The 17765-nt window shown below is 46.9% G+C and overlaps 2 protein-coding genes across 2 annotated transcripts in view; one reads left to right on the top strand and one right to left on the bottom strand.

Moving 5' to 3' along the window:
• plekhh3 (pleckstrin homology, MyTH4 and FERM domain containing H3) overlaps positions 1–5069 on the top strand; it is a 28603-nt gene extending 23534 nt beyond the window's left edge. Inside the window, exons 8-13 of the mRNA XM_080523859.1 lie at positions 517–724; positions 877–1013; positions 1685–1805; positions 2256–2750; positions 2881–3072; positions 4754–5069. Coding sequence (XP_080379985.1) covers positions 517–724; positions 877–1013; positions 1685–1805; positions 2256–2750; positions 2881–3072; positions 4754–4918 — 1318 coding nt within the window. The 3' untranslated portion in view covers positions 4919–5069. The remainder of the gene's footprint in view (positions 1–516; positions 725–876; positions 1014–1684; positions 1806–2255; positions 2751–2880; positions 3073–4753) is intronic.
• Positions 5070–7761: 2692 nt separating this feature from the next.
• On the bottom strand, positions 7762–17175 carry tubg1 (tubulin, gamma 1). Its single transcript, XM_080524601.1, has 11 exons — positions 17015–17175; positions 16578–16690; positions 15923–16090; positions 14995–15063; positions 13500–13579; positions 13156–13282; positions 10896–10982; positions 10289–10438; positions 9971–10123; positions 9037–9198; positions 7762–8805 (listed from the first exon to the last, which is right to left on the bottom strand). The coding sequence occupies exons 1-11, from the start codon at positions 17061–17063 to the stop codon at positions 8608–8610; spliced, it is 1356 nt and encodes a 451-aa protein (XP_080380727.1). The 5' UTR covers positions 17064–17175; the 3' UTR covers positions 7762–8607.
• Between the last annotated feature and the right edge of the window lie 590 nt (positions 17176–17765).

Genomic DNA, 17765 nt, shown 5'->3' with positions numbered 1-17765 from the left:
CCCCCCCCCCCACACACACACACACACACACACACACACACGCACACACCTTCCCTGGTCACTCCACTGGGAGGAAGCGGCGGGTCACTCTGGTTCACGTGAGCGGAAACACCTTTTCCTGTTCAGAGAGCTGCCCAAAGTCAAACAAGTTTTCTTTGGCTTTTTTTCCCTCCGCTTTGAAGGATCGAGGGACGTCGAGCCTTTTAAGTCTTCTCTGAGAGCTGAAGTGAGAACATTTGTCATTCCTCGCCTCATTGACTCTCTAGCATTGCCAACCCCAAAGAAAATAAAGAACTCTTGTGTTGAATCGAAAGGATGACGCAAAGCCTATAATTGTAATAACATTACGTTTTACAGGCCCTGAATCAATCTGAACATGAATGACATACTGAAGCTTGCCCTTTTTATGTACAGTTTCAGTTAGTCTGAATTAGCGTACGCACACACACACACACGCACACACACACACGCACACACACCCTGCTCACTCCCATGTCTCTTCTGTCTGTTCTGCAGGATACAGAGCCAGTGTCCTGACTCTGAGATGGACAACTATGCGTCGTTCATCGTGGAGGCCCTGGAGAAGACCAGGTGTCGGGAGTGTGTGCCGTCCTGGGAGGAGATCCAGGTGCTGATGGGGAGGCAGGAGATGCTGTGCACCGTGCACTACCCAGGCCCAGGCTCCTGCCTGCTGCACATCAGCTCTCACACCACCGCCAATGAGGTGAGGGACCCGACCTTCTCTACAGTCTCTGCTGAGAAGCACCCCCCTCTCCTCTCGTAGGTCTTTGTTAACACTGTCCCCACCGAGGATCGGGGACTGTCTGTCAGTATACCGGTCTAAGATCCTGTCGCTCCCCCTCTCTCCTCTGTCAGGTGGTGAGGAGGATTCTGGAGAAGCTGGGCCTTCAGGAAAGCCGAAACACGTTTGCCTTGTTCGAGCAGAATGCACTGTGGGAGAGGCCCGTAGGGGGAAGCACCATCATCGCAGACATCCTGACCAGGTTTGAAAAGTAAATATGAAAAAAAACAAAAACGTTCTACGCCTGTGCTGAGAAAGCTTGTCAGAATGAATAGAATTCCCTGAAACTCAGGGGGTGGTTTGTGTATTTATCTTCTTCTGGTCCAACTCCCACACTGAAAGTTATCCATGTCTGTGATAAGTGATGACCTTGCCTTGTCATTTGTCAAACGCCCAACATGCTGGGAAACTGGACTTGTGTCACTGTGTCTATCTGCATGGAAGTGCAGCCGTTGTACAGTCAAGGTGAAGCTGATGTCATTTGCTTGTGTAAGGCAAAAGTCTCACACCAACAGATAAGGGATTGAACTGGAATAAAAGGGATCAGTGTTTTTCTAAGAGGTGTGTGTGTCCAAGCTGAGTGACAAGGTAAACATAAACGTTCGCAAACCCGCTGTTAGTCATCCTCTACCGCAAGTGATGCTGTCACAGTCTGGAAGGGATGGGGTTGCATTTGATTTAACAGGCCAAGTGGAGTTTGTGTGTGTGTGTGTGCACTTGCACGTGTACGTGTACGTGTACGTGTACGTGTACGTGTACGTGTAAGTGTGTACGTGTGTGTGTGTGTGTGTGTGTATGTGTCTGTATGTGTGTGTATATTAATGTGTGTATCATTCCCACCCATTTCCCCCTCATAATCCCCTCTGTTCCTCTGCTCTCCAGCCTCTCTGCCAAACAGCCAGATTCAGACTCCCAGTGGCGACTCTGTTTCAAACTGTACTGCCTGCTGGACTCAGACAGCATATCTGCAGACAGCATCGAGTATCTCTTCCTCTTCGAACAGGTAACACGCCTCCCCTTTCTCCTCATCTATCAAATTATAGCAGATGTCGATGGCTGTTCCAGGACTGATAATGGGACCTAATTTTAACAGCGGTTGCCAATGACTCATTCCTACTATTTCACTTTATAAGTAGGTTTTACTTAACAGTCATTAAAGTCTTACAATCCACAATAGTAATAAAACACAATGCTTTAGAAACATGAGTAAGGCCATTGGCTGCACTGTTGAGAGGCCGCGGGCCAGCCGGGGTTGAGTTCATTAGTACATTCTTCCTGAGGACAGTTATAAAATAGTTATGGGTCTGAGTAAAACAGGGTGGGGTACAGTTATGATGGATGGAGGGAACACATTACTGACGCACTGTCCCCCCTCCCTCCCCCCCCCCCCCCGCTCTCTTCTCTTTCTCTCTCTCTCTCTCTCTCTCTCCCTCCCTCTCTCTCTCTCTCTCAGTGCCATGAGATGGTGGTGCGAGGTCATCTCCCAGCCTGTGAGGAGGACCTCCAGGCGCTGGCTGCCCTGAGGCTACAGTCTGTGATCGGGGACTTCAGCACCCACTCCCCCTGCCCTTCCCTGGACGAGCTCTTCCCCGGCCACATGGTGGAGGCCCGGGTCCTCCTGTCCCTCTCGGCCCCTCCTGCCCTCCCCGCCACCCAGACGCCGGCCCAGGGCTGCCCCCCCCCCCCTCCGCAGCGCTTCCCCGGAGGCCTCCTGGCGGGGGCGCTGTGGAGCCACACGGCCACCGCGGTGCACAAGCAGAAGGTGGAGAAGGACCTGTGGCTCCGCAGCAGGCTGAAGGAGGAGGCGGCGGCCATCATGGGCACCGTCGTCGAGCACTGGAAGGGCCTGGCAGGGTACAGCCGGAGGGACAGTATGGCCGCCTACCTCACCATCGCACGCCAGTGGTCAGGGTTTGGCTGCACACTCTACGAGGTGGACTTCTACATTGTGAGCACGTCTCCTTTGTCAATTCAGTCGCCACTTTCTGCTTGGATAATGGAGTAGAAACGTAGACCATATTGCCCTGGTCTAATTACTTTCTCTCTCTCTCTCCCTCCTTCCCTCCCTCCCCCTCTAGAGCTCAACTGGAAGTTTCTCTCAGAAGCTATGGCTGGGTGTGGCTGCTACGTCCGTGTCTCTGTACAGGCAGGGTGAGGCTGAGGCGCTGGAGTCCTTCACCTACGGCCAGATCTGCTCCTACGGCGTCTCAGACAGCAACACCTTCAAAATCACTGCTGGCGACCGAGACCTGCTGTTTGAAACCACCAAGGTAGACATCTGAACACAACACCCAGTGGGACACACTGCTAGGGTGTGTGCACATGTGTGTGCGTGTGTGTGTGTGTGTACGTGTGTGTGTGTACGTGTGTGTGTGTGTGTGCCTGTGTGTGTGTGTGTGTGTGTGTGTGTGTGTGTGTGCCTGTGTGTGTGTGTGTGTGTGTGTGTGTGTGTATACAGCTGTAATGTCATAGCTGTGTGTGCGTGCGTGTGCGTATGTGTGTATACAGCTGTGATGTCATAGCTGCATAGTAGACTGTGGGTGAAATTAAAACTGAAAAAGGGTGTTTGAACATGGTCACGTTGTACTACTAGCAGCTCACAGCAATATGAGCGATCTACGCTGGAGGCCAGGGTTCAGTCCCCACCTCTGCCTGTCTGTGTGTGTGTCGCCACCTCTGTGTCCCTCTATTGATCCCCGCAACGACTTCAGAAAAAGACCAAATGCGAAAGGAGGAGTGGATGTCTACTCTCCTATTCCGTTTGAGTGCATCTCCTGCATTGTAAAGATTAGATGTGTTGGCCTGCAGCAGTGAGATGATGCATGTTCTGAATTAGCCTCTTATTCCTTATCACCGTAATGAGTTGTGCACATGTCATTGAATCAACCACGCTGTGTCTGCTCATGATATTCCACCCACAGTAATTAATCCCTGGAGAGTACACAACCTGACTCACACTCCAACCAGAATCAACCAACCACTAGACTTTTTACTTCCCGTTAAATAGCCAACTGGGGGGGGAGTCTGTTACTGCGGTCAGACTAAAATATTAGCCCAAAACATTTCCAAGAAACCCGGATATTTCCCCAAACTGCTTCTTCTTCTTTTTTTTTCCGTGAGAACAAATCGTCCCTTCACCCGGCACATTTTCTTGCATCTTCCCACGCGGAACAAAGCTCTCTCTGTGATCTCTCATGGGGGAAACAAAAGTGGCTTTTATTTATTTATTGGTGCGGCAGAACAGGCAAATTAAAGGGCAACTAAAAGAGGGCGCTGTTTTTTATGAACACATTGCTCTGTCATAAATGCATAGGTTTGGAGCAGGATGGGCAGGGAGTTAGAGAGGAAGAGATTTGCATGGGGTGATTATGGTAAGGCTCAGAGTGAGGGGTTAAGGCAAGGTTAGCAGCTGATGTTAGGGTAAGGCTCTGGGAGCTGTAGGACTGGGGTAGGGATTAAGCTAGAACGAGGGTTAGGCTGTGGCTCACAGTGTTAGGAGAAGAGTTGGATATGCGGTGATGGTTATGATATTAACAGGGTCAGGGCCCAGGGGTCAGCATGACTGAATGACACAATGAGCCAATGTAATATCTTTCAGTGTGACCTTCACCACTGTTATAAAAACCCAGCTGAATAACAGATGACACAATAATGAAATATCTATCTGTATGCGCCGCCTTTGTGTGCGTGTGCACCCTTGTTCTTGCCGCAGACTATGCCAAAGCACATCATGCTCTGAACATCTCGTGAGGGATTCTGTTCCAGCAGCTGGATGACATCATCTCTCCCCTCCCCTCTGTGACAGTGCCAGACACAGACACTGAGAAAGCCACTCCTCAAACCACTGTGCCACCACTCTGACTCTTCCCTCCTCTCTCTCTCTCTCTCTCTCTCTCTCTCTCTCTCTCTCTCTCTCTCTCCCTCTCTCTCTCTCCTGTCTGTCTGTCACAGCTGACTGAGATCATGCAGCTGATGAATGCCTACTTCAGTGCCATCCGTCGCCAGCGTGGGAGAGGGGATGACACGGGCATCACAGAGGGGACTGAGGTGGGCTTCCACCACCTCCCCCCGACGCCCACCCCCACCTTGCTGGAACTGCCCTCGCACCCGGTGTGAGGAGCCCCCCCCCCCCCCCCCACTGTCCTCCACACAGCCTCTGCCAAGCTCAGCCCCCCCAGCCCTCTGGACCCTGCGTCTCCTCCACTGGGAACAGCACAGCAGCCAAAACAAAGAGAGTGCTGTTTTTACTCCTCATCCGTGAAAATAAACCTCGCAGAGCTTTCCAACTGAAGGAGCAGGGGAGAGGGGAGGAGAGTGGAGGAGAGTGGAGGAGAGGGGGAGGAGGGGAGGAGGGCCGGAGAAGGGGGCCTGTTTTGTAAGCGAGACTAAAAACCCACAGAAACCATTGTGGGTCCTGATGAGGTGTCGTCCGTCTCCACCCATCCTGTCACGCAACCTCTGTTACCACACATTAGAGCCCCCCCCCCCCCTCCGCCACCACCTACTCAACCTCTATTACCACACATTAGAGCCCACCACCTACTCAATGTAAGGCATATCCCCCGATCTTCTGAGACTCACGTATTGCTTTAGAGAGTGACAGAGCCCAGTGGCAAGAGCTGACAAACTGTTAAAACATAAGCTGTGCTACTCCCCTGTGTCAGAGGAGAGGAGCGGGGAGGGGAGGGGGGCAGTGTTGGTGGGTACTTCTCTCTCTGTGCTCTGTCTTTCCTAGAGAATGATCCCTCATGCACTGCTGGAATAGTGGGGGGGAATACTCAGCCTCACTCCAACACGGTCACCTCCCCCTCTCTCTCTCTCTCTCTCTCTCTCACACACACACACACACACTCTTCTGAAAAAGGGGTCCTTTTTTTTTTTTTATAAGACCCCAGCCAGGCTTGCATTACCTGGAACTGTTGATGCAGCAAGTTGTGTGAACTTGAACTGGAAACAGATGTTGAGTTCAGTAAGTCACTCTGGCTGTCATGGAGATCTAGTGAAACCCCTCCCCCTGGGATTATCAGTTGTGTGTGATAAAGGATGGGAAACTTTTTTTGGCTGAGACATTCAGGGGCCGGGCGAATGCTGTTTGACACAAACCAAAGGATCTCGGGACACGTCTGTGTTTATACCAAATGCTCGGATTTCTGGCTGGTTGTGCTTCTCGCCTGAGCTGTAATACTCAACATGACATTGTGTCCCCACTTTGGCTAACACTTGATTGGAGCATTTAGATTTGTTGTAGTTGTTATACTGGTCTAAAACCTTCAGATTTAACACCTGCCTGTGCAGATTAAACTCAAATAGTTATTTTATTATAAGCAGCGGCATATAAGAATCTATGTGCCCACGTCAGCCTCAAGTCAGTCATATGGACCATCACATTGTATTGTGTAATCGACACTAATCCACGATACACCCCCATCTACCCTCCCCCTGCTGTGCAAATACAGAACCAGTGGTGTTCTGTCCATTGATGCTTTCTGAGTGTCATTTATGTGTATGTACTGTACACTTTGTGACACATTGTGTGTGTTTTTGTTTTTATAAGTTTGAGTTGTTTGTCCCCTTTTTATGTCTTAATCGAGGACCGAGCTGTGTTTTGTATTTTTAAGATTTAGCTTTTAATGATCACAAAACCATGAATGCCTCTTCTTTGGATCCATTAGGACACTGTCCTGATCAGAGATGTTGATCATGTGTAGCTTACCCTGCTACTAAACAGCGGATTGCCTTTCTGGTTTCACGACCTGGGTGTTAGACTTACAGCCAGTAGCCAAAGTGTTGCAAAGTCATGTGTTTGAACATGGACCAAATATGTTATGTTAGATAGAAAATATCCACTCAAAACAAAGTAACATTTTACACCCAATATCATATTGCCAGTTGGTATCCATAGCCACCACCATTGTTCAGTTGACTTTCTGACAAAAGGCCACTTCACTTCAAACTTTTAGTTATTGTCTTGTATTGTAATAGGCTATTGTTTTAGTTCCCCAGACCGCCACCTTGGTGGTGTTTTCTTGGGATGTTGTCTCCCTCATCAAGACCCACGACGGCCCATCCAGCCCCTGGCCTTCACCCCCAGACTCTGTGGTCTTCCTCAGGAGGAAGGCCTGGATTAGCCAACGCACACCCTTATTTGTATGCAGGCACTGTCCGTCGCTTTTTCTACTGCAGCTGCAGGCAGCTCCATTCACTGTGTCTGAGCTACATGTAACTATGAAGAGGAAGGAAAGAAATCCAGCTAAAGATGACTTTGCTTTGTTTGTATGCTGCATGGTACCTTCTTTATGTAACGTGTGTATAGTCAATTGCACTATTGTTTGTTTAACTTGGATGTGCAATAAAAAAAACTATAAATACTGTATGTAATTAATAAAAGCAGCTCCATTGTACCATATTTGTGCTTGGTGTTATTGCGTTGACAAGCAGGGCTCGTTCCCACAGAAATCTGCAGACACACTCACTGATGCCTACTGGAGCAGTTCAATTCCATTGTTTTCAACCTGAGACTTTCTGCAGAGGGGTGAAGTTTTGGCGCCAGCAGCCACAGCTTTAAAAGCCGCCTCTGAAAGGAGTCTCAGGATGAAAACAATGGACTGGTTGAGCAAATGTCACAGAGTGCCTCTGCGTTCCTCTGTGCTAATGAGCCTTAAAGTAGTGAGGAGTTTGATGCAGGATTAGTGGTGTTGGTGTACAACAGCTCCAGGTGAGTAATAAAGCTTTGTGTAGCATTACCCTGAAATGTTATTAGGTATTTGGGAAACTAGAGACTCACTTTAAAAGGTCAAATTCTTGTGGGATTAGATTGATGACGCAGGAACAGTACGACAAGATCCTCGTTGCAACGATCATACTTGCCAGTTTGGTCCATACAGATACCAGTGACACCTTGTCTTAGAAAAACATCTTTATTAATAATTTCACAACTCAAACATACACAAAGGCTCAACATGAAACGGTATATACACTGGGATGACAAAACATAGGAGATATTGTACATTTAACATGTTCCTTGATGCACTTAAGAAAGTATACACACAGGCACCAGGTTGACATGTTCAACTCAATAGTGCTGCACCAGTGTAAAGACACAATCCGACAAATGTAGTCAGTTACAGGAAACAAGTTGAATGTTATCCTAGCAGTGACCACTGCCATACAGCTGGTTTGGTATAAGTGTGATTTAAAATTGTGATGGTCTTGCATATTATGTACAGCAGGAACTGATGAGGTGTTTTGTATCTTGTGTCTACTATCATGGTGTCTGGTGGGGATCATCATGGTGTTTGTGTGCACTCATTTAAGCACACAGCATACTGAGTAGGTAGAACATTTCAGAAATGTTTGGAGCGAGGGGGTTATTATGTTGTCATTTCTAAACCCGTAAGCGTATACAGGTGTTTCTCAGGCTATCACTGCAAAGCAACAACACACAAACCATGATGCAGTATAAAAATAGACCAAAACAAGGCAATGAGATCCATAAGACCAGGATCAAGAGGAGCAGAATCGGAAGACAGAAAAGACGAGTGAGAGTGTGTGTGTCAGAGAGAAAACTAGTTATTCACTACTATTCATAACCATCAGTGGGGGACTGGATACAGGCACAGTAATATAGGTTTTGGTTTGTCCCAAACAGCTACAGAACAGAACAAGGGGAAGAGAAGCTGTTGAGACATCTGTTAATCTATAGGACTCTGTAATGACAGCATGTGGCACAAGAGAGGAGGCAACTAGCTCAGAGCCCTGCCCCTTGGTTGGGCAGTAGAGTGGGACCCAGGGGTCCAGAGGGGTCCTCACTGCTCCTGATTACCCCAGGAGATGTAGTCAGGCCGTGTAGCTGCGCTGTACTCGTCGATGAGCTGCTGGACCACCTCGCGGGAGTTGTCCAGCTCGTCAAAGTTGTCCTTGAAGATGTCCTCCTTGCGGAACTGCTCCAGGAAGGCCTCGCGCTTGCGCAGCTTGTCATACTGCTTGCACGTCCGCTCAAACAGCTGTGGAGAGAGAGGGGGAAGCAGTGACATAACCAGCCATGACCAGATACACCTCAATTACCACGCCTCATTACCGTCACTTCCAGGGGGACATTTAAACACCCTCTTCATGACATCCATTATCGATTCTATGATCTATTCACCGCAGAGGTTTATAGATGTTGCCCGGTTACCAAGCACAAGGAAAGTGGTGTAAGATATAATAAAGGGGTGTGTGGGGGCGGGACTTACAGAGGAGATGCTGGTGTGATTGGCCATCATCAGGCCGCTGACACGGTGGGCGGAGGGCAGGTAAGGGGACTTCCTGGACAAGGCCACCTGGATGCTGGCGGGACCCCAGGGGATGAAACTGGCTAGCTTCCGCTCCCGGATCCTCTGAAGGCTTTTGTGGACCTGCAGTCATGGAATCATCACAACCAATGGTTACACACATACTTGTAGATAGATAAGATAAGATTCTCTCTGCATTTAAATTGTTATATTATTGCTGATGTACAGGGTTTTATCAATGTGCATATAGTTGAAGTACAGATAAATAGTTTGGTTGGTTTCCACCTCATTTTGTGGACAGTGTGCACATAGCCTGTCTTCTCTGCCAATGGCGACCTTTATTGATAGCAAGATTATGCTCGCTGAGTCTGTCCTGTACATAGTCAAAGCTTTTCTTAGTGTTGGTTCAGTCATAGTGGTCAGGTATTCCGCCACTCTCTGTTTAGGGCCAGGTAGCATTCCAGTTTACTTTTTGTGTCTTTTGGTTGATTCTTTCCAATGGGTCATGTAATTGTTTTATTTTTTTCCTCATAATTTGGTTGGGTCTAATAATTGTGTTTATTCGCTAGGTTAATCTCTCTGTAGTGAGATTAGATGGCTTTGTTATGGAATAATCTGTGCAGAAGATCTTGAGTGCTGCTGTAGACCATCCTTGGTTGGGGACGGAAGCACCAGATCAACTGCAATCAGCAGACATTTCATTTCATCCAGTGACGGAGTGTGAGAAAGGGAAGTTGTCTTATAGTCGCAACAGTTGATATTACTGCTCAATGCTGTACCCTGATGTACTTTCAGGGTAGATGTGTCCTGTCTCCAGTATGCTGCAGACTGCTCTATTGCCCTCGGCGGTTCATTGATATAAATGCATTGATATCTCTCTCTCTCTCTCACACACCTGGGTAGGGTCCACCTCTCCCTGGATGATGTTGAGAATGGCGATGTAGCAGTGGTTGGTTTGGCGGTCTCTGCCTGTAGACACCATGACGTTCTTGGGCTGCAGCAGCCTCCTCATCACGTCCAGCACTGTGGTCTTCCTCACACTGGCCACCTGGGGGGACAGGGGGAAAATGGAGGATGCAGTATTATGAAAGAGTGAAAAGAGTGCCTTTTTCAGTAGAAAAAATTATGATTTTGAAAGATAATTTAGCGAGGGGAATGTCTCGAGGACTGTAATATCAAGGATGCATTTATGCGGTCACTGAAAACTGCTCACCGACTGGTCAGTGGTTAGCGGTGTGTAGCCAGTCATGAGGAAGTGGAGGCGGGGTGTGGGGATGAGTGATGCAATCAGACCAATGAGATCGTTGTTCATGTATCCTGGGTAACGCAGGGTGGTCGTGCTGGCTGACATGATGGTGGAAACCTATTGAGAGAAAGATGGTTTTCAACCTTGAAAAGTAGGCTTGCTTTTCATTATTGGAGGGAAATAATGCTAGTCGTCACACATCAAAAACATTGCCCAGCAAGGTGGGTATCTCAATAACGAACTCCATTCTTGAAAGTGCATGTGTGGAAGGTTGGCAGGAGGATGATAGGCGTTTCTGTCTGAAATCTTTCAGCAACATTTCAAAAAAGCTGTTGGGGAGTGTGACATCCAGACATGCGAGCGACTCGTCAAACGAGTTTGTTTGGCGTCACGTCTACCTCACGCACACTCTTTGCCTAATTCCTGGGTCATGTTGAGCAACTTCACTCAAACAGTACTTCCATTTGAACATATTTCCCCCCTGTTGGAAACCCCACTGAACAAAAAGCCAGGGTAGAGCCACTAGCAGAGGTGGATGCTCTGAGCCCTGAGTGACGGCTGTCAATCAACTCACCAGCTGGTTGATCTGGGAGAAGGAGGGGTTCTGGATGTGCAGTCTGTCTGTGGCGATGCGATTCAGAGCTGTGTTATCCAGCACCACCTGACACACATAGAGACAAGGGTCACATGTCATATAAGAAGAGACGGTTTAGGAGGTCGAAACAAAACAGTAACAAGGAGGAAGACTGGGCATTAAAGCAGGAGAGAGAACCACAAGAGTGACATGGTCACGAAAGAAAGAGAGGCCGCACCAGGGGGATCGACAAGACAAAGACAGTTAGAACCTCACATAGGAAAGACAGTTCAACTGTAGTAAGACTGGGAGAGACTGGGTAACAGTGGTCTTTGACAGCGGTCGTCCAGGCCTGATGGGCAGAGTAGACACAGTGGGCTGTGTATGTGGGGAGGTCTGCTGAGAGGCTCACTGTGCCTCACTAACAGGGGAACCAATTCTTCTGCAGATTCTATTAGCCCTCGAGCTAACCCAATAAACCTGAGGGCCTTATGCAAGCCCTTAGAGGAAGTAGATATTAGAGAGGAAACAATATCAGACTGTCAGAGCATCTCGGACTAATACAACCATCAATCCCAAGACTCAGATTTAATCATCCAGGGGGGTAATTCCTGAACGCTGGCGCTGCGCTCCCTGGTTTCATCATTAGCCTCACGCAAGAGCTGCGGGGTAAACAATTATTTCGGTGACCGTATCATACGTTAAAAACTATTAATGTGGCTCATCCCCCCCCCCATCCCCCTCCTTCCCCATGCCCATCCGTGAGTTGTTGTTGCCAGGGAACTTGTCTGAGACAAGTGAAATGCATGCCTTTTTAAATTGAGTTTTTTTGAGAATACCTATTGTAATGGCTAAAAATGCTCTAACGTGTCTTCCTGTTATTCCTGTGTATAATCAGTATATCCTAAGTTGATTTGTACCTGTACTATCGTCATAGACTAAGAGGTTAACAGTATGTTATCTGATCTAACTGCTCTAGAGTTTCTACATGAATGCAAGTTTGGATATTGTGTTCTGATTAAATCTTACCTTACTTCTCAGTACAGAATGTGCTAAATCTGCCACTTGACTAGATAGGGTGCCCATCTGCTAGTACTGAGAAAGATAAGGTACACACCAGCTCATTGTCTGTAAATCACGCCACCCTCGGAGGGGGGCCGGCTGACATTGTGCCCCCAGTCCAAGTATAAGATGTTCGTGAGACAGAATTGAGGGTTTCTTGCCAGGACAGCTCTCATAACACTTCTGTTGTGTACTGTTGTTTAAGAAGTCAATACTTTGCAAACTATTTTGATTAAACCTTATTAACGAGTAAATACTGTGTACCATCTTGCTGGTTTCCTGTCTCACCTGAGGACCGTATGGTTAAATTTCCATTACAATTTGGGGGCTCAGTCCGGGATCTATAACTTTGTATCTCAGCGGGAGATCTGACTGCTGGAGGCCAATCGAGTAGCTGCTTGGGCGCGTTTGTGCGACCCAGTCTGATAACGCCTCCCCAACAGGTGTACTTCGTCTCTGAGCGCCAGGGTGAAGGCCAGACCGGCTACAGCATCAAGACCTTCGAGTCTCTGATCAAATACAGGATCCACAGAATTGAATCCAGGTGAGACCACAGTGTTTATTCATTCGAAATCCTAAAATAGTTTTTTTTAGGTATAGTCACCACGTGGGTGAACAGCGTTTTTATGCAGTGACCAAGCATTTTAGCAGTGAAAGTCTGCAGAGTGTGGTTGGAGAAGTGTTGTCAGTTAAAGTCTTGAAACATTTTTAGAAACCTGGTCGCTGTATTTAAGCATACTACATCACTGTTACGCCTGATCAGCAAAAGTGGTATGATGGGGATGAGGGGAGGTTATTGGGATATGAGTAATACCATGTTTCCCACAGGATGTTGTGTGTGGGGGGGGAGGGGTTTATCGATAGCGCTAAATCATATGCCGATTATCTATAGCGCTAAATTGTATGGACCTACAGTAGAATCCCAAAAGGTTGTGTTGCTTGTGCAAAAAATATTTTCAGCTTGTACTTTTCCTCTTAATCACATAACAACGGAAGGGCACAAGGGGTCGTTCAAAAGCCGGATGTTGCATCATAATCAGATGGGTGTGGGATTGATAGGATTTTCCTTTTCCAGGAAATAACTATTTGTTACTCTCCATACTAGCATAACCAGAAGAAAACAAGATACACAGGTGGCAGTATGCACGTGTGTGTGTGTGTGTGTGTGTGTGTGTGTGTGTGTGTGTTTCTTGCTCACCACACAGTCTGCATTCTGGGTGAGCCTCTTCAGTGTGAGCAGTGAGTTGTATGGCTGCACGACCACGTCGCTCATCTCGTCCTGGTTAGGGAACACAGAGTACGTCTGGACCAGCTTCTTCGGGTACCTGGAGAGCAGACAGAGGAATCAGCACACACCAGTCCACAGAATAGGCTCCAATGACAGAGGAAAACTAAAGGAGCCCCTAGGGAGAGGGAGAGAGTGCAGTGTTTAATAACACACTGGAAATGTGATGCTAGAATTGGGCCAGTTTATTCTCTACCTTTCTACAAGTTGGGAACTCATCCTACTCTATGTGTGTGTGTGCGCGTGCGTATCCTTACCTGTCATTGAGTCTCTCCAGCAGGTAGGATCCCAGACCAGACCCTGTTCCCCCTGCAATGGAGTGACACAGGACGAACCCCTGTAACAAAAAATAAAAACAGGACTTATTTCCCATATACTCAGTGTGTTGGGTGCATATCCACTCATCTAGCACTTTATTAGGTGAACACCTGTACCTTCTCATTCCTGCAATTATCTAATCAGCCAATAAGCACAATCCTGCAGATACAGACCAACAGCTTCAGGTAATGTTCACATCAGAATGGGGAAAATATTTATCTCAGAGATTTTGACCATGGCATGATTGTTGGTGCCAGACAGACATTTCTAAAACTGTTGATCTCCTGGGATTTTCACACTTAACAGTCTCTAGAGTTTACTCAGAATGGTAAAATAAAAAAATAAAAAACATCCAGTGAGCGGCAGTTCTGCAGACGGAAACATCTTGTTGTTGAGAGAGGTAAACGGAGAATGGCCAGACTGTTTCAAACGGACAGAAAGGCTACGGTAACTCAGATAACTATTCTGTACAATTGTGATGAGTAGAAAAGCATCTCAGAATGCACATGCAAACACGTTAAACCTTGAGGCGGATGGGCTACAACAGCAGAAGAACACATTAGGTTCCACTTCTGTCAGCTAATTAGGCTGTCAGCCAGCCTAATAAAGTGCTTGGTGAGTGTATGTCTGAGTGAGTGAGTGAGTGAGTGTGAGTCCCTGCCTCCCTCTTTCTCCACGCATCCTGTAGGTGGAAAGGCCGCCCCACCCCACAAAGAGGCTCTCTCTCCCTCCCACACACAGCCCTGTAATACCTGCCTTCAACTCCAGCCTAGCTAGCTATTACTAACACCAAACACCCTGCACACCACACCCTGACAAACACACACACACTCGCACACACACACACAAAATAATAATGTGGGGTCATAACGAGAATGAGCAACATAAATTACACAGACCTCCGTGGGTAAACTTGCTGTTGTTTTAAGGGAGGCAACTTTAGGGCTGGCAATTTAGGAAAGTTTTAAAAAAGCTAGAAATAACAGTGCATGGCACAAGCTTTACTAGTTTAAGATGACATGTGTGGGCTCACATCTTACAAGTACTCTCTATTAAGTTCCTCATTCTATGCCCAAAGAAAGCCTGCTTTCCACCGCCGCTGAACTGCAGAGCACAAGAAAACGATATTCCTTCACACGTCACATAACATCAGCCACATATGGAGGCAATCAGGAAGTGTCTAATTCTGTTAAGGCAGGAAGAAATCCCCTCCTCTTTTCATTTTCCCCCAGAACTCTCCTCATGTGAGACAGGATATGCACTGCAGTCAGTGTGTGAAAATGAGATGGAGACTTTGTTGGAGTGTTCCCAAGCTCCAGCAGACATTAATTTACACAAGTCAGCAGACTCCTCCTTTCACCGCCCCCCCCTCCTTTCACCCCCCCATTAGCAGCGTCTGTAAACCAATCAGGGACTGAGAAACCGGGGGCTTGCCTCCAAACTGTCACTGCCATCCGCCTCTCTGTCGATGATATCAAATATGTCTTCGTGGATTTTCTCACCCTGCAAATGACAAGCCAAACAAATCAGAGAGCATTTAAAAAAACATCGATTTTTGGCACAGTATATATACATTTGTGACAAATTAAACAGGGGGACCTCTGAGCTAATACTACCATCCCCAACATGACATGCTAATAAAGAATACACTTCTTGTTAATATAATCTGTTTTAAGGTTAAAGATTCTGTTCTCTAAAATGTTCTTGCCCCTGGTCCCACTAGGACTGAGTACATTATAACCCCTTCCCAGGGTTGCCAACTTTCAGAAGTGGGTGAGAGTGAGGTTTCTTGATATTATTAGAGTGGACACAAAAACCCTGTCGGGGAGGGTCTGGGGGTTCTCCCCCCAAAAATAGCTTTGCCTCATAAAGCTCAATTCAAGCAATTCTAGGTATGTTGCTGTGACTCGTGATCAGCAGTGGGAGGAAAAAATGCTCAAATATGTTACTATCATTATAGAACATACACCTCAGATTGAAGTGCTTTTATGTCACCAGGGACTCATTGAAATGCCTTCCGAATATGCTCACGCAAGCAGCGCAGCCGTACACAGGTCCACACGGAGGTGAGTTCGGAATATCCACCAGCCAGGTGTGTGCTACATCGTAGAACGCAGGTTTAGGCAGAAAATAACCCAGAGAGACATGCAAGTCTCTACAGTGCAAATTACAAGCCAGTGGTTAATTTATCAAATGATAGTGTATTTCAGATTGTGAGTAGGATAGTGGTAAATGTATGAGATTTGCCTTGCTGGCATGAGACTGTGAGAGGGGGATCCAAATCGGGAGTGTGTGGATCAATGCGTGAAAGTTTGCAACCCTGCCTGCCTTCCTTCCATCCATATTTATTTCACACAGTCACCTGTGAAAAGCCACTAGCCCAGTTGTTGCCCGCACCCCCGCCATGCTCTGACAAGTAGATGTTCTCTGGGTTGTAGAGGTTGGCGTAGGGGGAGTTGAGGATCGTGTGGATCACCCTGGGCTCCAGATCCAAAAGTACAGCTCTTGGGATGTAGTGCTCATCATCTGCCTGTGGGTTGTATGGAGAGGTAAAAAGGCTTACTTCTACCATAGAGTAGCAAGGCATGCAATATCAGTATCAGTAAATAATATCAGGAGGCAATCAGTCTGGAAGTGACTGTAACTAGCTGTAATCCCAACTGCCATGGGTTATACAATTGCCCCATCTAGTGGACAATAAGTATGTGTGCTGCATCATCATCGTCTCACTTTTCCCATTCTACCTCAGAGCTACTAGACTTTTTCTGTAAAGTGGCTGGCTTATTTACAACTTCAACAGTAGTGTTGGCTTACCCATGTATAGTTGTTCTTCTATATATGAAAGCAACATGATATGGCAGTTATGCCCCGACCATTTAGACAAAACCAACCCCACCCAACTAACTATTTAGTTTTACTACTATTTACTATTATTTTCGAGCACAAGGGCCAGCAATTGGCAAATACTTTGAAGGCATTGCCACTTACTTAACATAGCTACCTAAGCTCTTTTATACCTGATAGAAGAAGACATCCTTCCTGTCGGTCCCCTCTGTGGCGAACTCCTCCACTATCCCCTCAGGACTGATGCCATGTTCCGCACACAGCTGCTTCCAAAACTCAAAACCAACTTTAAGAGAACAGGACAATTAACATCCAAACAATGCATGGGGTCTCAACACATTTCCTGATGTAGCTGTTTGTAGACAGACACAGTCACAGTCACAGTCACAGAGACAGAGACAGAGACAGAGACAGAGACAGAGAGGGAAGGAGACAGAGAGAGAGTTCCTGAGTTTCTTGATAGCTAACTATCAGGTCTTGTTTACGTATGGTGTGACAGCACCTAGCTACTTGGCCAAACCTGTCCAGTACCAATACAACAACATGCTCTAGGTTAGCTCAGCAGGCTACGTTAGCTACATCTGAAGCGAGGGAAGACACTTGACCGTACTCTGGTTTCCACATTGTCCTAGCTGAAGTGTGATGATTTCCCGCGGCATCTTCGTCTTTCAACAAATCCCCCTAAGAACGATTTGTGATCGGAGAGACTGCTGTCAATCCGAATATTCTGGCTAGCAAACGATTTGCAGATGATTTGCCTCTGCTCCTTCCCGCTTGGAAACAACACAAATACCGCATAAATGGCGTCACCACATCGGCAAATGTTCTTTTGCGCAAACTCAAACTTTAGGGCTGCATTCGAGAAAGCAAATGTGGTACAATCGCTGTAAAGTCTGCACAGTTAAGTACAGTTGTTGGTGTTATTGTAGCGATTGACATAACGACAGTCATATTTTACTGTACATTTAAATGTACTGTACATTTAAATGTACATCATTCAAATCAATCTATACATTATTTTTCATTTTATGAGGGGAGACTCTGGACTGTGGAAAAACATCAAAGCTGCGCACTGTGCGCAGACAACGGGTGTAAAATCCCACCCAGATATGAAAACCGTTGCCCATAATATGCGAGTGTAAAGTATTTATTTGATTAGTATTGACACGATATTCTTATTCACATGCATAAGAAAACGAGTTATTTGAAGAAAAAGAAAAGAAAAAAAAAGATATCAACAACACAATTTAACTTTCTAGGATCAGTTTATTTCTCAACCCAAGTTGAACACCCAATCAGGGATACGAAACACCAAACTGATCTGGGACCAGCGCAGCTTCTGATTGGCGAGCCGCGAGTCC

Source organism: Nansenia antarctica (assembly GCF_963989245.1).
Source record: "Nansenia antarctica genome assembly, chromosome: 2".
Classification (NCBI taxonomy): domain Eukaryota; kingdom Metazoa; phylum Chordata; class Actinopteri; order Argentiniformes; family Microstomatidae; genus Nansenia; species Nansenia antarctica.
This window is presented reverse-complemented; position numbering and strand designations above follow the sequence as displayed.